The 20559-nt window shown below is 44.3% G+C and overlaps 1 protein-coding gene across 4 annotated transcripts in view; it reads right to left on the bottom strand.

Annotated features, from left to right (window-relative positions):
* The window catches only part of PDIA5 (protein disulfide isomerase family A member 5), a 129952-nt gene that overhangs the window by 63569 nt on the left and 45824 nt on the right, over window positions 1-20559 (bottom strand). For all 4 annotated transcript variants that reach the window (XM_073305109.1, XM_073305112.1, XM_073305110.1 and 1 more), the window contains 3 exons: window positions 15191-15258; window positions 7951-8042; window positions 7772-7843 (listed from right to left, as the gene is read on the bottom strand). In XM_073305109.1, coding sequence (XP_073161210.1) covers window positions 7772-7843; window positions 7951-8042; window positions 15191-15258 — 232 coding nt within the window. The remainder of the gene's footprint in view (window positions 1-7771; window positions 7844-7950; window positions 8043-15190; window positions 15259-20559) is intronic.

The raw sequence follows: 20559 nt of genomic DNA, 5'->3' as shown, positions 1-20559 counted from the left end.
GTCAAGGAACTATGACGTGATCGGAATAACAGAGACTTGGTGGGATAACTCACATGACTGGAGTACTGTCATGGATGGTTATAAACTGTTCAGGAAGGACAGGCAGGGCAGAAAAGGTGGGGGAGTAGCACTGTATGTAAGGGAGCAGTATGACTGCTCAGAGCTCCGGTACGAAACTGCAGAAAAACCTGAGTGTCTCTGGATTAAGTTTAGAAGTGTGTGCAACAAGAGTGATGTAGTGGTGGGAGTCTGCTATAGACCACCGGACCAGGGGGATGAGGTGGATGAGGCTTTCTTCCGGCAGCTCACGGAAGCTACTAGATCGCATGCCCTGATTCTCATGGGTGACTTTAATTTTCCTGATATCTGCTGGGAGAGCAATACAGCGGTGCATAGACAATCCAGGAAGCTTTTGGAAAGCGTAGGGGACAATTTCCTGGCGCAAGTGCTAGAGGAGCCAACTAGGGGGGGCGCTTTTCTTGACCTGCTGCTCACAAACCGGGTAGAATTAGTGGGGGAAGCAAAAGTGGATGGGAATCTGGGAGGCAGTGACCATGAGTTGGTTGAGTTCAGGATCCTGACGCAGGGAAGAAAGGTAAGCAGCAGGATAAGGACCCTGGACTTCAGGAAAGCAGACTTCGACTCCCTCAGGGAACGGATGGCCAGGATCCCCTGGGGGACTAACTTGAAGGGGAAAGGAGTCCAGGAGAGCTGGCTGTATTTCAAGGAATCCCTGTTGAGGTTACAGGGACAAACCATCCCAATGAGTCGAAAGAATAGTAAATATGGTAGGCGACCAGCTTGGCTTAATGGTGAAATCCTAGCGGATCTTAAACATAAAAAAGAAGCTTACAAGAAGTGGAAGGTTGGACATATGACCAGGGAAGAGTATAAAAATATTGCTCGGGCATGTAGGAATGAAATCAGGAGGGCCAAATCGCACCTGGAGCTGCAGCTAGCGAGAGATGTCAAGAGTAACAAGAAGGGTTTCTTCAGGTATGGTGGCAACAAGAAGAAAGCCAAGGAAAGTGTGGGCCCCTTACTGAATGAAGGAGGCAACCTAGTGACAGAGGATGTGGAAAAAGCTAATGTACTCAATGCTTTTTTTGCCTCTGTTTTCACTAACAAGGTCAGCTCCCAGACTGCTGCGCTGGGCATCACAAAATGCAGAAGAGATGGCCAGCCCTCTGTGGAGATAGAGGCGGTTAGGGACTATTTAGAAAAGCTGGACGTGCACAAGTCCATGGGGCCGGACGAGTTGCATCCGAGAGTGCTGAAGGAATTGGCGGCTGTGATTGCAGAGCCACTGGCCATTATCTTTGAAAACTCGTGGCGAACCGGGGAAGTCCCGGATGACTGGAAAAAGGCTAATGTAGTGCCAATCTTTAAAAAAGGGAAGAAGGAAGATCCTGGGAACTACAGGCCAGTCAGCCTCACCTCAGTCCCTGGAAAAATCATGGAGCAGGTCCTCAAAGAATCAATCCTGAAGCACTTGCATGAGAGGAAAGTGATCAGGAACAGCCAGCATGGATTCACCAAGGGAAGGTCATGCCTGACTAATCTAATCGCCTTTTATGATGAGATTACTGGTTCTGTGGATGAAGGGAAAGCAGTGGATGTATTGTTTCTTGACTTTAGCAAAGCTTTTGACACGGTCTCCCATAGTATTCTTGTCAGCAAGTTAAGGAAGTATGGGCTGGATGAATGCACTATAAGGTGGGTAGAAAGCTGGCTAGATTGTCGGGCTCAACGGGTAGCGATCAATGGCTCCATGTCTAGTTGGCAGCCGGTATCAAGTGGAGTGCCCCAAGGGTCGGTCCTGGGGCCGGTTTTATTCAATATCTTCATAAATGATCTGGAGGATGGTGTGGATTGCACTCTCAGCAAATTTGCGGATGATACTAAACTGGGAGGAGTGGTAGATACGCTGGAGGGGAGGGATAGGATACAGAAGGACCTAGACCAATTGGAAGATTGGGCCAAAAGGAATCTGATGAGGTTCAATAAGGATAAGTGCAGGGTCCTGCACTTAGGACGGAAGAACCCAATGCACAGCTACAGACTAGGGACCGAATGGCTAGGCAGCAGTTCTGCGGAAAAGGACCTAGGGGTGACAGTGGACGAGAAGCTGGATATGAGTCACCAGTGTGCCCTTGTTGCCAAGAAGGCCAATGGCATTTTGGGATGTATAAGTCGGGGCATAGCGAGCAGATCGAGGGACGTGATCGTTCCCCTCTATTCGACATTGGTGAGGCCTCATCTGGAGTACTGTGTCCAGTTTTGGGCCCCACACTTCAAGAAGGATGTGGATAAATTGGAGAGAGTCCAGCAAAGGGCAACAAAAATGATTAGGGGACTGGAACACATGAGTTATGAGGAGAGGCTGAGGGAGCTGGGATTGTTTAGCCTGCAGAAGAGAAGAATGAGGGGGGATTTGATAGCTGCTTTCAACTACCTGAAAGGGGGTTCCAAAGAGGATGGCTCTAGACTGTTCTCAATGGTAGCAGATGACAGAACGAGGAGTAATGGTCTCAAGTTGCAGTGGGGGAGGTTTAGATTGGATATTAGGAAAAACTTTTTCACTAAGAGGGTGGTGAAACACTGGAATGCGTTACCTAGGGAGGTGGTAGAATCTCCTTCCTTAGAGGTTTTTAAGGTCAGGCTTGACAAAGCCCTGGCTGGGATGATTTAACTGGGAATTGGTCCTGCTTTGAGCAGGGGGTTGGACTAGATGACCTTCTGGGGTCCCTTCCAACCCTGATATTCTATGATTCTATGAACGTGAGATACAGTCCAGCCTGGGGAATGCTAGAAGAGCGTGAAATAACATCTCAGGTGTTATGTCTGACTAGCGTATGCCACTGAGACTGAAAGCCCAGCTGCATAGAACGGTGGTGCACTTCACAATGCTGCTGTGGAAGTATAACATTGTATAAGTATAACGTTGTATAAGGGGACATGCTGGATACATTGTATAAGAGAGGGCATGCCAAAATGTGTTACAAAGTATCTGAGGGAGCACACGTAGGGACAGTTAGCTTTTGAATGGAGAAGCAATTAAGATAGAGCCAGCCTGTCTAAGAAGCAGGCATCAGAATGGAAGGTGTGAAGGGCAATTAGTTAAGTTAACTGGAAGCTGTTAAAGGAGATTGTTAAGGGTGGCAGGTAATTGAAGATACGTGACTGGTCTCAGGGATCTCGAAGGGTGGTGACTAAAATCTTTTTCTTCTTTTGTCTGTAACTTCTCTGTAACTTGTTCTCCAAAAAACTGTATAAATTAAAAGACACAAGCCCCACTCAGGGGGCTCACTTCTAAATGTATTAGCAGAGCAGCTTTGCTAATAAAACAGAGTGGTCTGATAAATTGTGAGTCTGAGTCAAACTTTGACACTGCGGAAGCATGGGCAGTAAAGAGACAGCAGATGATGGAGTAATGGGAAGAAGGAAAAGTGACAGAAGTTGGAAGATGCAAAGAGCGGTACTAATTTGACATTTATTAAAACGCTGTTGATAATACGGTAGACACAAACACAGGAACATTTGGATCCAGACTTTATTGATGTTATAACCAGCTGAATTAAAAACATGGAACCAAACATCCTTAAAAACTTGAGCAAAGTTCAGATCTGGCTCATCTCTGATGGAAGCAGATTGCTATTTTTGATTAAAATGCATTACTGTTTCAGCTGCCTGGCACATGCAATGGGAAGTGGAGGATATAACTCATTTATCTTGTCTTGCTGTCATTTCTAGACAAAAAGATGGTTTAGTAACAGTAAAAAAGAGACAGACAGAGGTAGTGGATTTTGCCTACATATACGGAGAGGTATGACCCAAGAATACCAAATATTACATAGTAAATTGGGATGCACCATGTCCTTTTTTTGATCCTAGTAGTATCTAAGAACCTCAAATCAAGAATCAGGGCCCAATTGTGTGCAGCACTGTGCAGACAAATGAAGATGACAATGCCTGCCCAGAGAGTTCACAACGTAATTTGTAGAGAGAGCCCAACAGGAGGACAAAACAGACAAAAGGAGAGGCGGTGGGCGAGGAGCTTCAGGTAACTGTAAAACAAAGGGTTTATCAGAAAAACCACTTGCCTAAACAGTGCTAGATGGGAGAGATTTGTGAGGTCCTGGCAGAAGTAGGGTTTAAAGAGGGATTTTTTTTTTTTAAGAGAATCACATGGTGGTTTTAAGAATTTTGATGGGGAGTTTTTGTTCCCCATTAGCGGGCAGAATTTTACCTGCTCTGCGAGAGGATCTGGCAGTTTAATTAATGAAGGCACTAGCTTAGCTTGTCAGCTCTCTGGGACAAAGACTGTCTTGGTGTTCTGTGTTTGTACAGTGCCTAGCAAAATAGGGTCCAAGTTCATGATTGGGGGTCTTAGATGCTGCAATAATAAAAATCATTAGCAATAGCAACGTAAGGAAATAACGAACATAAGGAAAGCAGTGTTGGAGGCCCATATAATCTATTTTAGGACCTAATTAGTAAATTAGGGAGAAGGAGTTCCACATGGCTGGCTCACTTAAAATTCTGTGTGCAAGTTAGTAAGGCTAGATAGCAGCAGAGAAGACACCTCAGTGCTTGGCTGAAATCTCATCTAAGCATCTGGGGCATGTTAAGGGGCAAGGCAAACCTAGTGGCTAAAAACAGTGGATGACAGAAGTCTGGAAGGGTTATCAAGGGCTATTTAAATGAAGAACTAGGGACCAGGGGAGTACTGTAATTCGGCAGTGGAGTGTCTGAGTGGGGCCCAACAGGAGGTAAAAAGAAGCCAGTGAGAGGAGCTAAGAACCTACTAAGACAGTTTGCATCTGGACCAATGCAGCTGAAAAAAGCGGAGCTTAGGAACCGAGTGTTAGAGAGAGAGAAAGAAAGAGGAAGAGATGGATTCAGTAATCAGTTGCGAGGAGTTGGGCCTGATGGTAGTTACTAGGGAGGGGAGCATGAGTGGGCACATCACTGAAGATCATTTATATAATGCCATTAATAAGACAGATGCATTGTATCATCAGAATAGGAAAGGCTGCAGAAGTGCTACAGCACTAGATGTACAGGATAGCATCAAATGTATTAACCACGCAGCGTGCAGGGGGAGACTGTATGACTGCGGTTCCTCTACATCCTCATAAAAATGTCTTAAGGCTCAATGAGATAGCAGTCCACTCTCTCTGGGTGTCTATTAGAAAGATAAGAGAGGTCAAATATCTGCAGATTGATGAGGTAGAAGCCTCCAGAGTAAGAAACTGAAGTCTGGAGTAGGAAAGATGCTGGAATCCTTCAAACTATTAAATCCTATCCTGAAGGAAAACAACTACCCTGGCTGACTCAATCCTTTCCCCCCATGCTTCGTGACCCCAAAAATCAAATTATTGTTTCCCCCCACCAGCATTTAGGACAGGCGACTGAATGGCCAAAAACTGAAAGCAAGTTTTTTGAGAAAAGGGGCGGGGGCAAGGCAACCCCTTGGAGGATATATTTATATTTCACAATTTTATTGATATTTTCTACGGCTCACAAGTCTTTACCGGATTCTCAGTATACTTGATGGCTTGACCTACCACCAGCCACAACTGACATTCTGGTAAGGACACATCCCGGCTGTTCTGCACTGTCAGAATACAGAATGGCCTGTACCAAAGTAGCTCCCTAATGTGAGAGATTCTGTTGCAGTGGCTTTCTTTAACCTCAAACCATCTTATTTCAGAAGTTATACACACAAACACACACACACACCCCCTCACTCATGCTTGAGGCAACTAAAGCAGGGAAGTTTGGACTCAGGTCTGAGCATTCCCGACATCTGGAGCTAGGATATTAGAACCAAGAGCTGGTGTGGGCACATGTATAGGGTACGCATGTTCACCGATTGCTTCACCCCATTTCTGTTTCATAAAGGAAGCCACTGTCCTCTCTCTCTCCACTTACAGACATAGCCTAAGAAACAGATATTGCAAAGAGCAGGATCAACCTGAGGTGAGTTATTTGCTGAGAGTTTTCAATTACATATGTGCTGTATATTTAAAATACGTATGTCTTGAAGCTGTTTAATTACACTTTTAAGCCCTGGCCATAGCATTTGGCTACTTGTACTGCAGATCGCTCTGTGTAATATGTTGAGCATGTGATAGGCTCAGACTATACACAATTTTAATTGCAACATCAATTACTGGCAAAATCCAAGTGTTTTTAATCTCTACATGTGATTTTTTAAAAATTATATTGATTACAAAAGAGGGGCAAGAAAGCTTCTGCACAGATTGTCTTTTGAGAAACTATTAAGCATGTAGTGAAAATTAAGTGAGGACAAACAGCTGTCTTTAGCCAAAGCCCACAGTGGCTTGTTAACAGACATCATCATTGGAAAGAGCTTGCAGCTGTTCTGCTTTGCTTCCAGTAGCAGTGTTCACGAGTTGTCATGGCACTCATATAAAAGCACTACACATTACAGGGATTATCTGGATGTAATGTGGGCAGACTGAAAAAGCACCAAACGTCTAAGGTTTCACATGTGGTAGCCAGGTGATAACTCACATCCTTCCAGGCCTGAAAGGCATAAAAGGTACAGGTGATGAAGTCATATATCCTTGCTCTAAGGGAGCTGCTGTCTTACTCATTCAATGTTGATGACTTCATGGACTGAAAGAGGCTTACAGACCAAAGCCAAACTTCTCTTTGATTCACACGGTAGGGCTCAAGCCAACCTCAGCGTCCTACGCTCCCTAATGCAGATTTCCCATTGATGTGAATCGGCATGCTGCCAAGGCTCCGTTCTGCGGTACCAGTGTAGCGAAGTATCAGCAAGTCCAGGCCAAATGGCCTACTGCTGTGAATGCCCCAAGGTCCCCACACCTCAAGTGTAGCGAACAGATGAAGGGGAGCGAACGAAGAGGGAGGCGAAGATTTTCTATTCAGGAATCGACCAAGATTCGGAAAATATGGTGCTGGAGAACATACTGGATGAGGGAAGGCAAAGGGAAAAGTGCTGACTGTCTCAAATTTTGATAAAATCCATGGGCTAGGTCCTCAGCTGCTGTAAACTGGCGTTCTAGTCTGTTCTATGTAGGTTCTTGTGTCTTCCTCATCACCACAGTATCTGTGCGATGTCCAGTAGCTCCACTGACATCACTGAAGCTACGCCAACATACACTAGCTGAAGATCTAGCCAAAACGTGTGTTTAAAAAATTTATAGTGACTCAACTATGCTTCCCACAAAGCTCCAACAAGCCAAAAAATATTTAGCATGATATAAGCACTGCCACTAGCAAGGCAGAAAACCCAATATCCATCATAGGGATCATGGCCTCATTTTTCAAAAGTGACTAGTGATTTGGGGTGCCTTGACTTTTGGTGACCAACAGGAGACACCTTAAAGGGGCCCGTCGTTTTCAAAAGTGCTGAGGCACCCAGCTTCTGAAAATCAGGCCCCTTAAAAAGGTGTCTCAAGTTGGTCACTAAAAATGGAAACATCCAAAATACTTGAAAATTTAGGCTCACATTTTCAACTGGAATTGAAACCCAAAGATCAGCACACCTTTTTGTCTGCAGCAGATAGGCCACAGACAACCTCATACTAGCAACACACTGCAACTGTAAAATACAAGGCATGTATGCTGAAAACAAACATGAATCAGAGTTAACCTGTAACAGTTCAGTCAACATCAGTGGTGTGGTTTTATTCGGTCTTTGGAGAGGAGGAAGTGTGGGAGGGAGGAAGGGGACTGGATTGTTTTGTACCGTACATAAAGTTCAATGCCTTACTTTTGCAGCCACTCTGCTATATCCTTTGCAGTAGCCCCATAGTTCTCATAGTGGAACAGGAACTTTCCTTTCCTATTAATGCAACAAAATGTGATTTAGTCCCTGTGCTGGAAAATAAGGAGGAACATGAAATTATGATTTAACATATGATTTCTAAAGAAGAAGTAAAAAGGACTGACTCAAAGTAGCAGATGGTAGGGTATCCTCGGACATTGTATTCTTCCTTTATCTTTTCAAATTCAGCTGAGTGGACGTTCATCCCTGCAAGTACCTGCAAGATCAGATCAGAACAGAACCATCTCCTTCCTTAGAGGTTTTTAAGGTCAGGCTTGACAAAGCCCTGGCTGGGATGATTTAACTGGGAATTGGTCCTGCTTCGAGCAGGGGGTTGGACTAGATGACCTTCTGGGGTCCCTTCCAACCCTGATATTCTATGATTCTATTTGTTTCTTTGCCCTCCTGCTATTCCCAATAATACAGGACATCACTGCAAATTCAAAACAAGAAACAAACTGCCCAGACTAACAGTCCTGGACAGATTTTGATTGTGCTCATTTTACTGCAAAGCCACAGAGACATCACTGAAGTCAGTGGAATTACTCTGGTTTTGCTTTGATGGACGAGAGATCAGAGCCTGCCTACTATATACAGCTTGTAAAGAAACATTCCAGTTAGCTTATTGCTTTTCCTTGTTTTCTGCTACAATTACTCATATTTATATGCACCATCTAATAGAAGTACCCAAAGGGGACTTGTTCTATAGAATTACTGATGCCATCTCCGTATATTTACATTTCAAGTGGCAGGATGAACAGGTTTATTCTGTTTCTTAAGTACTAAAGCTCAGGAAGCATGCAGACATTAGCTAGGATACAAGCAGTTCTAGCCCCACGTCTTTGGCTTCCACTTGGGCAGCCAGTTTAAAGTCTCACCTAAAGGCCAGAAAACCCAATTGCTTGAGCAGTGGCTTTGTCGTTTAAAAAGGCACTCGGGGAAGGGGGCGGGGGGTGTATAAATCAACATTGCTGCAATTTAAAAATAGAGCTCACTTTCATTTTATGCAACAGGAAAGGAGTCCTTCCTCAGAGGCTTCCAGAAATGGGTTTGGGCTCTGAGCTGCATGAATCTCTTTAAACAAACAAAGCCACCCTCATCCATCCTCACTTTGAATCACAGAAACATAGGGCTGGGAGGGACCACAAGAGGTCATCTAGTCCAGCCCCCTGTGCTGAGGCTGGAGTAAGTATACATCCATTATAACCAATGCCTGGCAAGGGGATGGCCTGCCTTTTGATACCAAGTATCCATGATGTATAGAAACAACTCACAGTGCTTACATGCTTCATAAATGTGAACTCAGCCTCACAATCCCCCTGTGAGGCAGGTGAGCATGATACCCATTCTACAGATGGGGAAACTTAGGCACAGAGACACCAGTGAGTCAGTGACAAAAAATGGACACTAGGACTCAGGAGTTCCTGGCTCACAATTCTGTGCCCTAACCAACAGGCCATACTACCCCTCATGTACTTTCAAAACACGGGAGAGTAGTGGATGGGACTGACTATGCATTTCTGTGGGTATGGGACTTACACAGAGGTCACCTCACAACTTGGAGGTACAATTCCAAGATTTACTCCATTTTAATGGCATTGACGGTTTAAATCATTTTAGCACCAGGGGCTTAATCCAAACCCCTCTGAAAACAGGATTTTCTCTTTCCAGCTGAAATACCACATCAGAATTTAATACCAGTTTCCTGACTGCAGCAAACTGCATGGACTAAATGTGCTCAGAGCCAGCTGGAAATAAATCTTCAGTACAAAATCCTCACATGAAGGTCAGTCAGCATTTACTCAGAATGTACTGGAGAGTTACAAAAGGAGACATTTTTGTCTCTTTTCCTCCACACCTATTCCAGCAAACTCAAAGAGGCAGATTAAAGGAGCAGGCCTTACATCAGCCTTCTGTTCATTTTACTTTTATACATTTTCTTTGAACCACCAATGACCGATTTTACTTGAACCCTACAGGTTCTGGACCTGATTCTCCATGTATCTCATGTTGTCATTTACACACATGCAGAGTAAGTGTAACAAGCTACCAAATCATAATGGTAACTCTGCATGGTATAAATGACTATACAGGCCAAAGGAGTGGAGAATTAGGCTGATTAATTACATTTCTTCTGAGGGTCAAGCTGCCAAAGCTCTCACTTAAATAGTAAGCGACACGAGCTCAGAAAACTCCATGACTCCACAAGGACGTTCCTGGGGCCAGCTAGTGTTAACTGTTGTCGTTCCACTGACTTCAATTAAGATACAATCATTTACACAAGCTGGGGATCTGGCCCTTGGTTTTCAGGGACACATGATCGCTCTAAGCGAACGGTTTATGTCCCATGGACATTAATGGGAGCATGAAGTGACGCCAAATTTGCCATAATATATGCTTTAAGAATTCCAAGAGAAAGATGAGATCAAAACTTCCACGCAATGTGTAATCTTTGGTATTTTAAAACATTCCTGGATTTTGCTGATCCCATGCAATAAAGTAAAACACGACATGCGCAACACAATAACCTCCAAGAAAGGTTTCAGAGTAGCAGCTGGGTTAGAGACTAACAAATTTATTAGGGGCCTTCTTAAGCAAGTACCTGATAGCAATGGGAACTTAAACATGTGCTTAAGTGCTTTGCCAACCAGGGATGCTTTGCCGAATTGGGGCCAGAGGGTGACAGTTACAAGGAATTCACAGTTATTAACTGGAATTCACCCCGATTGCAGGACAAAGATACCCCATTCAAATTGTGAGCTGGTCTTTTCCCTTTTGCACTGTTGTGCAATTTAATGTGAATTATGAACCTACTTTAACAGTGAAAATGTCATCTAGCTTTCCTCTTGGCCACAGCACTGACAGCAAAAAGACCAGACTCACAAGCAGAATACAGTAACCAATGTCACGTACAGTTCACCTTTTCATTTTTACAACTTATTAAATAGGCAATTATTTTATTTTATATTTTCATGCTTTCTCCTAGCAATAATGGCCTCAGAGCCTGGCATTTCCTGGCAGTTAATGACTGGTTGGGTTAAAAGGCCAAACACTCACCTTACCCAAGCCAGTCACAAACGGCCAGGAAAAACCTCACCCAGAGGCCATTATTGCTTTAAAGTACACAATGGAAAAACTGGGACGTGTGCAGTATAATTAAAAGTCCACTTAATTTTAGAAATGGTGAAATATATATGGAAAAAGTTAGATAATAGAGGAACGTTAATCCATGGAAAATTGGGTTTGAATTTAGACCAAAGGACTGAGCTTGTGTGTGGAAACAGCACCTTCTACAGCAGTGGTCTCCAACCTCTTTACAACCAAGATCACTTTTTGAATCAACAGCAACGCAGGATCTACCCCGCCCCTTCCCCGAGGCCCCGCCCCACTCACTCCATCCCACCCTCTGTTGCTCGCTCTCCCCCACCCTCACTCACTTTCCCCAGGCTGGGACAGGGTGCTGGGCTGTGGGAGGGGTGGGGGCTCTGGGCTGGTGTCGAGGGGTTCGCAGTGTTGGAGGGGGCTCTGGGCTGAGCCTGGGGCAGGGGGCTGGGGTGTAGGAGGGGGTGCAGGGTGCAGGCTCTGGGAGGGAGTTTGGGTACAGGAGGGGGCTATGGGCTGGGGCAGAATGTTGGGGTGCAGGAGGGGTACAGGGTGATGGCTCTGGGAGGGGGCTCTGGGAGGGGCTTGGGTGCAGGAGCGGGTTCGGAGTGTAGGAGGGGCGAGGGGGTGCTGGCTCTGGGAGATGGCTCAGGGATGGGGGTTGGGGTGCGGCCTCCCACCAGGCAGCACTTACCTCCGGCGACTCCCGGTAGGCAGTGGGCACAGCAAGGCTAAGGCAGGCTCCCTGCCTACCCCAGCCCGGGAGGCAGGCCGGGGGGCGCAGGGCCCACATGGCTCCGCATGCTGCCCCTCTCTGTAAGCGCTGTCCCCACAGCTCTCCCGGCCAATGAGAACTGCAGGGGCGGTGCTTGCAGGCAGGAGCAGGGAGTGGAGGGAGACCCCTGTCCCCCCTCGGGGGCTGCGGTGGCCACTTCCGGTAGTGGCATGGGGCCATGGTAGGCAGGGAGTCTGCCTTAGCGGCAACCATGCTACACCACCAGAGATCACAGTCGACTGGGAGATCCTCTAGGATCAACCAGTCGATCGTGATCGACCGGTTGGTGACCACCGATCTACAGAGAGTTGCCAGATCAAGACTTATTTCTTAGCTGAATCTGTGCAGAGAGGCCCCCTGTGCCAACATGAAGTCCCACTGACTTCAGCACCTTTCCACCCAGCCCAGGTGTCTGCTTGCATGGAGCTTGTTGCGGTGTTGGGACCCCAGCATTCAGTCTCACAGGGTTATTCAGATGGTACTCCTGAAAGATTGTTCTAAAGAGCAGAAGGAAATGATCAAATGTCAGGGAGCCCTCCAGCACTGGTTACACATGTGGATCCTTATGTATCTCATTCCTGTATACCTGAAGTCCCGAAGCAATACAATTCACCTGTCCTGCCAGACAAGGGTGTCTTGTACAGAGGAACCTAGTGTTAATTCAGTGGAACTCACACCGTAGGACAGGTGGAATTTTAATGCTCTTCAGCCATACCAGAATTCTTATAAAAATACCTTCAAGGGTAGTACTCTCCCCCTAAGAAATGCAAGCAAACCTCAGTGAAAGTAGCCCTAAGCAACAAGCATTTAACACATGCGTCTACAGAGTTTCAGAACAGCTACTTGGGGGAGCATGCAAGTGTGAGGATTTTTAATGCTCACAAGATAATACTGACTGGAACGGCCCTGCCAATGAAACTCAAGGCTTCAACCTCTCTGCTCTACCACATGCAGCCTCTCTGGGGCATAGCCTGCCATCTGTGACAACCTGAATGATGACACACTGTTAGGAGGAACCCAAACGCTGCTTAAACTCTGCTCTAATCCAAATTTCCGTCAGTCATTTTCCTTTGCCTCCCACGAACGCAGATCCTCTCTGAATTTCTTTGCTATATGTACATAAAATCTTGACCCAAGCATTCCCTGTGACTTATTTGAGGATGTCAAGTAGGGGGAAAGCAGTCAGTGTGATATATCTTGATTTTAGTGAGGCTTTTGACACAGTCTCACATGACATTCTCATAAACAAACTAGAGAAATGTGATCTCAACAAAATTACTACAAGGTGTGTGCACAACTGGTTGAGAGACTGTACTCAGGGAGTACTTATCAGTGGTTCGTTATCAGACTGGGAGGGTGTATCTATCGGGCTCCTGTGGGGGCCAGTACTCAGCTCAATACTATTTGATATTTTTATTAATGACTTGAATAATGGAGGGGTGAGTATGCTTATAAAATCTGTAGATGACACCAAGCTGGGAGGGGTTGCAAGCACTTGGAGACAAAATCATAATTCAAAATGACCTTGACAAATTAGAGACTTGGTCTGAAATCAACAAGATGAAATTCAATATAGACATGTGCAAAGTACTACATTCAGGAAGGCAAAAAATCAAATGCACAACTACAAAATGGAGAATAACGGGCTAGGTGGTAGTACTGCTGAAAAGGATCTGGGGGTTAGAGTGGATCACAAATTGAATCTGCTGCAGTTGTGAAAAAGGCTAATACACCCCAAAATGATATTAACAGGAGTGTCATATGTAAGACATGGAGGAATTGTCCTGCTCCTCTCAGCACCGGTAAGGCCTCAGCTAGAGAACTCTGTCCAGTTCTGGGCACCACACTTTAGGAAAGATGTGGATAAATTGAAGAAAGTCCAGAAGACAGCAACAAAAAATAATAAAAGGTTTAGAAAACCTGACCTATGAGGAAAAGCTAAAAAAACTGGGCATGTTTTGTCTTGAGAAAAGACGACTTAGGAAGGACTGATAACAGTCTTCAAATGTGTTACAGGTTGTTACAGACAGGATGAAAATCCATTGTTCTCTATGTTCACTGAAGGAAGGACAAGACATAATGGGCTAATTTGCAGCAAGGGAGATTTAGGTTAGATTAAAGCTTTCTACGTATAAAAGTAGTTAAGTTCTGGAACTGGCTTCCAAGGGAGGTTGTTGAATTCCCATCATTGGAAGTTTTTAAGAACAGGTTGGACAAACACGTGTCAGAGAAGTTCTATGTTTATTTGGTCCTCCCTCAGGTGCACAGGGCTGGACTTAATAACCTCTCAACATCCGTTCCGGCCCTACATTTCTATGATTTTATGATCAATGCTAAATTTTATTGATGTAACAATTTTATTGATGTAACATATAACCCACCTATGGAACTCACTGTTGCAGGATATTACCAATGTCAGTACTTTAATGACATTCTAAATATGATTGCTATGAATACGAACATTATCTGCAGTTATAAAAGTTAAGGTAAAATTACAAGATCAATCCATCCTCATCCTTCATGACATAGAGCTTCATCATCAGCTGCAGTCAGGAGGAATTCGCCCTCCCACCAGAGTATGATTCCCTGCTATAAAACTAGGTGTATTATAAGAATTTAAATGTCTCTCTGAAGCATCCAGTTTTGGTCATTCTCAGATTATGTCCACACTGCAACAAGAGATGTGACTGCAGCTCAGATGGACATACCCACGCTAGCTTTAATCTAGCTACCTCATTAAAAATAGCACAGGCTAGCTGCCCAAATGCAATCCCACCCAGGACCTTGGGTACGTACTTGGTCACCACCCACGTTGCCATTGCTTCACTGCTACTTTAATGAGCTAGCTCGATCAAAGCTTGCTCAGGTACGTCCACACGTGGTGCAATTCCACCTTCCATTCCAATGCAGATGTACCCTCATAGACAGGACACCACACTAAAAGGACTATTAGACTCTAATCCCACAAACTCTTCCTTAAACTTTACTCACATGACCAGCCCCATTGAAATCAACAGGATTACGCACATACACTTACTTAAAGCTAAGTGTGTGGGTATGTGGGATCAACACAATAGCCTGTTCTGGCAAGAAGAAAAGGAGTACTTGTGGCACCTTAGCGATGCTCAAATAAATTTGTTAATCTCTAAGGTGCCACAAGTACTCCTTTTCTTTTTGCGGATACAGACTAACATGGCTGCTACTCTGAAACCTGTTCTGGCAAGAGTCACATTTTGTATAGGAGGTAAATGAGTAAAATCTTGTGATCCACAGGACAAAAATCAAGGCCAAACATTGTGAAAGGATTTGGAGTTGGGTTTGGGTTTTTGTTTTGTTTTTTTTTGAGTTGCTTAAAATATTTCTCCTCCAATCTGAAATCAGTTAAAATTTCCTGCTTCAGTTAATATGTATATAGTCAAATACTCAGATGATAAACTTAAGGTTTTTTTGTTTTTGACATTTGTACATCTTGTCATCCTCTCACTTACATATGTGCCCTTCAGTTCTGTGGCTGCCTGCTGGTAAGATGGCATCATTCTCTTACAAACACCACACCCTGGTGAAAAGGGGGGGGGGGGAGACAAGGCAAATCATATATCAGTAATGACACTACTTCATACATTAAATCTAGCACATCAAAACAGTGAAAGATTAAATGTTTTCTGAAAAACAGCTTCAGATCTCAAAACATTCTAAAGAACACTGAGATAAAAAAATAAAATAACTTTTTATTCCTTACCTACTTTACTAAACCCCTGAGATTATTTAACATCTCTAAGAGAATTACCTTTTTTGCCATTTGGGTTTGGCTTTGCATTTCACTCATCCAAGTCAGTCAATTTCATACTCAAAAAGAAAAGGAGTACTTGTGGCACCTTAGAGACTAACCAATTTATTTGAGCATGAACTTTCGTGAGCTACAGCTCACTTCATCGGATGCATACCGTGGAAACTGCAGCAGACTTTATATACATACAGAGATCATAAAACAATACCTCCTCCCACCCCACTGTCCTGCTGGTAATAGCTTATCTAAAGTGATCATCAAGTTGGGCCATTTCCAGCACAAATCCAGGTTTTCTCACCCCCCCCCCCCCCACATACAAACTCACTCTCCTGCTGGTAATAGCCCATCCAAAGTGACAACTCTCTTCACAATGTGCATGATAATCAAGGTGGGCCATTTCCTGCACAAATCCAGGTTCTCTCACCCCCTCACCCCCTCCAAAAAACACACACAAACTCACTCTCCTGCTGGTAATAGCTCATCCAAACTGACCACTCTCCAAGTTTAAATCCAAGTTTAACCAGAATGTCTGGGGGCGGGGGGGGGGGAAGGAAAAAACAAGGGGAAATAGGCTACCTTGCATAATGACTTAGCCACTCCCAGTCTCTATTTAAGCCTAAATTAATAGTATCCAATTTGCAAATGAATTCCAATTCAGCAGTTTCTCGCTGGAGTCTGGATTTGAAGTTTTTTTGTTGTAAGATAGCGACCTTCATGTCTGTGATTGCGTGACCAGAGAGATTGAAGTGTTCTCCGACTGGTTTATGAATGTTATAATTCTTGACATCTGATTTGTGTCCATTTATTCTTTTATGTAGAGACTGTCCAGTTTGACCAAAGTAAATGGCAGAGGGGCATTGCTGGCACATGATGGAATATATCACATTGGTGAATGTGCAGGTGAACGAGCCTCTGATAGTGTGGCTGATGTTATTAGGCCCTGTGATGGTGTCCCCTGAATAGATATGTGGCCACAGCTGGCAACGGGCTTTGTTGCAAGGATAAGTTCCTGGGTTAGTGGTTCTGTTGTGTGGTATGTGGTTGTTGGTATTTGCTTCAGGTTGGGGGGCTGTCTGTAGGCAAGGACTGGCCTGTCTCCCAAGATTTGTGAGAGTGTTGGGTCATCCTTTAGGATAGGTTGTAGATCCTTAATAATGCGTTGGAGGGGTTTTAGTTGGGGGCTGAAGGTGAGGGCTAGTGGCGTTCTGTTATTTTCTTTGTTAGGCCTGTCCTGTAGTAGGTAACTTCTGGGAACTCTTCTGGCTCTATCAATCTGTTTCTTCACTTCCGCAGGTGGGTATTGTAGTCGTAAGAATGCTTGATAGAGATCTTGTAGGTGTTTGTCTCTGTCTGAGGGGTTGGAGCAAATGCGGTTGTATCGCAAAGCTTGGCTGTAGACGATGGATCGTGTGGTGTGGTCAGGGTGAAAGCTGGAGGCATGTAGGTAGGAATAGCAGTCAGTAGGTTTCCGGTATAGGGTGGTGTTTATGTGACCATTGTTTATTAGCACTGTAGTGTCCAGGAAGTGGATCTCTTGTGTGGACTGGACCAGGCTGAGGTTGATGGTGGGACGGAAGTTGTTGAAATCATGGTGGAATTCCTCAACGGCTTCTTTTCCATGGGTCCAGATGATGAAGATGTCATCAATATAGCACAAGTAGAGTAGGGGCTTTAGGGGACGAGAGCTGAGGAAGCGTTGTTCTAAATCAGCCATAAAAATGTTGGCATACTGTGGGGCCATGCGGGTACCCATAGCAGTGCCGCTGATCTGAAGGTATATATTGTCCCCAAATGTAAAATAGTTATGGGTAAGGACAAAGTCACAAAGTTCAGCCACCAGGTTAGCTGTGACGTTATCGGGGATAGTTTCACATTCTGATTCCACCAGCAGTAGCACCGTGGTGTTGTGTTTGGGGTCAGAATAATTCATAAAAATTCTTAAAATTGGAAACAGTTATTGATATCTCCCCCCAAAATTTCACCAGAACATCTCTCTTCATTTATTAAAATATTTTTTTCCTTCCCTCTTCCCCTCACTTAAAGAACAAATTAATTCTAAATTCTGGACCTAAACCAAGTTCTCAGTGTCCCTTTAACTGAAACCACACACACAGGTCTACAATTAAAAGACCTGATCCTGTATTCCCTAGACACTCAATATTCCCACTGAGCTGGTTCCAATATGTATCTGGGCCTTACCCTACATTTTAAAAGTCACTTGTCAAGATCCAAGTTCAAGGCCATGTATGTCTTCCCACACTTGCACTCCAGTGCAAGAGCAATCAGAATCTGGCCCTTAATATGGAAAAATGAGGGCACCTCTGATTCAATCCAGTGTAACAAGTCTTAAAAATTTAATGGAGGCACCCTTCCCTTAACATACTAAGTGGACATTAAAAAAACACTAGTGTTCATTTGATTACTTAGGAAAGGTAATAGTTCAAAGAAGATCCTCCAGATGTCAGACAAGGCAGATTAGCTAGCAAAAAAGGGAGAGAGAAGACATGGGACTGGCATGTGCTAAAAAGCTGCGTGTAGATGATGCCTTAGGAGGTTTAAATAGATTAGCAATAAATCACCTTGTAACCAGCAGTTTTTTCCATTGCCAAGTAAACTGAGATGAGGGAGAAGACGTGACTAAGTTCTTCTGAGTCAGATGAAAGGGACTTTTATCTGAATGACTCCTGGGACTGCAATGCGACAGTAGTCAGCATTTGTGTTCCAGCCAGCAGCGAAGAGGAGAAAAAGAATAGGCAGTTGCCCTGTACACTGCATGAGATCACCCCAAAAAAATCTGCTAATGTTTCTGGGGAGATTTTGGCAACAGCAATTCAGCATTCCCCACATCAGTGTGCCTCAACCCCAACCAGGGGGAACATCCTCTAGGAGAGAAGGAAAAAGGATTCAAGTTTCCATGGCTATTCCACCCATGGCATGAGACTGACCTTGGCTGAGATTGGTACAAGGGGGCTAATCAGTGCCAGTTAAGAATATTTCATAATGCGCATGGCACACCTTCCATTTCACTGAGGTATGAATGGCATCAACCACTGTCATGCAGTCTGCTGAACAGCCAGCAAATGGCATCCTCTGTCAGTCACTTCCTCCCACAAGCCGTTTTCATTGTCCTATCACCAACGTTGACGTCTCTTGCTCTATACTTCAAACCCCTTCCAGCAGCCCTCTGGGCCTCAGACTGTCCTGGCTAGTAACCTCCGTCGTCCCCACCTTAACTTTTCACTCTCTTCTAGATTCTTTCCTAAAATCCAACCATGCACTGGTCTCCTACCACCTTCAAAAATCCCACCTGCCTAACTCCCCTCAGCTCCAAACTTCACAGAACACACCATATACGAATGCTGCTTTGAGATCCTCACCTTCAACTCTATGCTGTATTGCATCTACCATCTCTCAGCTGTGGACTCCCTGTTACCCTATTTCAAATTCCATCAACTAGTATCTGTCCTTATACAGACTTCTCAGTGCAGCTTTGTCACAAGGGCTCATATTGTGTCAGGTATTTGAAACAGGATAGGGTTTATTTTAACATTGAACAGTCACTGATCTTTTTCTAACAAACACTGAATGTGATTGCATCACTTTGTAAATATAGTCAAGAGACCCAATCAAGAAATTATTTTTGTTGTCATCATCATGAGATATATCCTCCAGCTGTATGGACACGTTTTTGCTTCTGTACTTCTTTCACATCTTGTGCTGAGAACACCACGCTTTTGATCCCGCACCTCTAATATGTGTTGTTCCTCCCCTGACCAAATTTGGTCTCTGCCATTTGCTTATTCCTGCATTTTGTCTTTATGCCTTCGAATGAATTTTTAAATCAGATGCACTTCAATTTTTGCAGTGCTCACTAACCCTTCTATTTTGGAAGCCCAGTACTATAAATATCCTTCATTTGTTGCAAAGTCAGGTCCACTTCCTGCAATAATCTCGCAGTGAACTGGATTTATACCACAAATAATTTGGTCTCCAATTAGTCCACCTGCTATTTGTTTAGATTTGGCTTAGTTGCACAGGCCTGTAACAACCATCAATGCTCGCATGTGGCAGCTGATTTCTTCTAAGGTAAATGAGCCTTTCCTCACGCCCCCACCCCCCTCAAATAGCTCTGAGTGTGCATCACTGTATTCTTAGATTTTTAAATTACTTTATTTAGCAGTTTGCAGATACCTTCATCTTCCCACTCACTAGAACATACTGAAGCTGTCTAATTGCCTGTGAGTCTGCCACAACGTAGCAAAAATGGATGATTTCACAGTCTTTGATATCTCCACAGTACAACTTGCTTCCAAGGAAGTTTAGAAGCACTGCAGATCTCAGTCAGGTACCATCCCAGATGGAGGGATCTGGGACCCCATTCTTATCAAAGGTAAAGTTTTCTTCCAGCACTGGGTAACACCACTATGAAACACAGGGATGCTTGTAAGAGACTGATCCAGATTCCCCTTTTCCAGTAACAAGACTTCAGTCAGGGCTACAAAAGGTTCCATCCACACCACATGGCAGCAATCAGTATCTGCACATTCTGATAACCAGTATTATAATGTGACTGCTGGATGAGTTTGGTCTTTCTTGAGTAGGTGGCACAGTGGAAGGGAGGTAGAAGAGTGGGAAGAGAACCAAGTCAAAAGGTTAATGTTAAATAAAAGACGAGGGAATGAAGGATTGTGAAATCAAGGGCAGGTAAAAAAAAATAAGTAGGGTTCTTCGTAGAAGTTTAGAGAGCAGCAAAAGCATTACAATAGCGAAAACTAGCAGGTGGTCCAAAGCAGCAAGACTGGAATCAGCAGCGTGTCTAGGGAAACAGTTCAAGGAGAATTAAGGGTCAGATAATGCACATTTCAAGAAAGGACTTGGTAGTGGAAAACAATTATTAATGAAGGATGGATGCAAGGCAGGAGGCAGTTGCTGGGAGTTACAGTACATGCTGCAACTCGGAACATGGCAAGGCCATGCAGAGATGAACCAGAGAATCTCTCCACACACAAAGTATAAAAGAAAGGACCGAGGGTAAGCTGCAGTGGTAAGGGAAATGCACTCTTTTACTGA

Source organism: Lepidochelys kempii, chromosome 11 (assembly GCF_965140285.1).
Source record: "Lepidochelys kempii isolate rLepKem1 chromosome 11, rLepKem1.hap1, whole genome shotgun sequence".
Taxonomy (NCBI): Eukaryota; Metazoa; Chordata; order Testudines; family Cheloniidae; genus Lepidochelys; species Lepidochelys kempii.
This window is presented reverse-complemented; position numbering and strand designations above follow the sequence as displayed.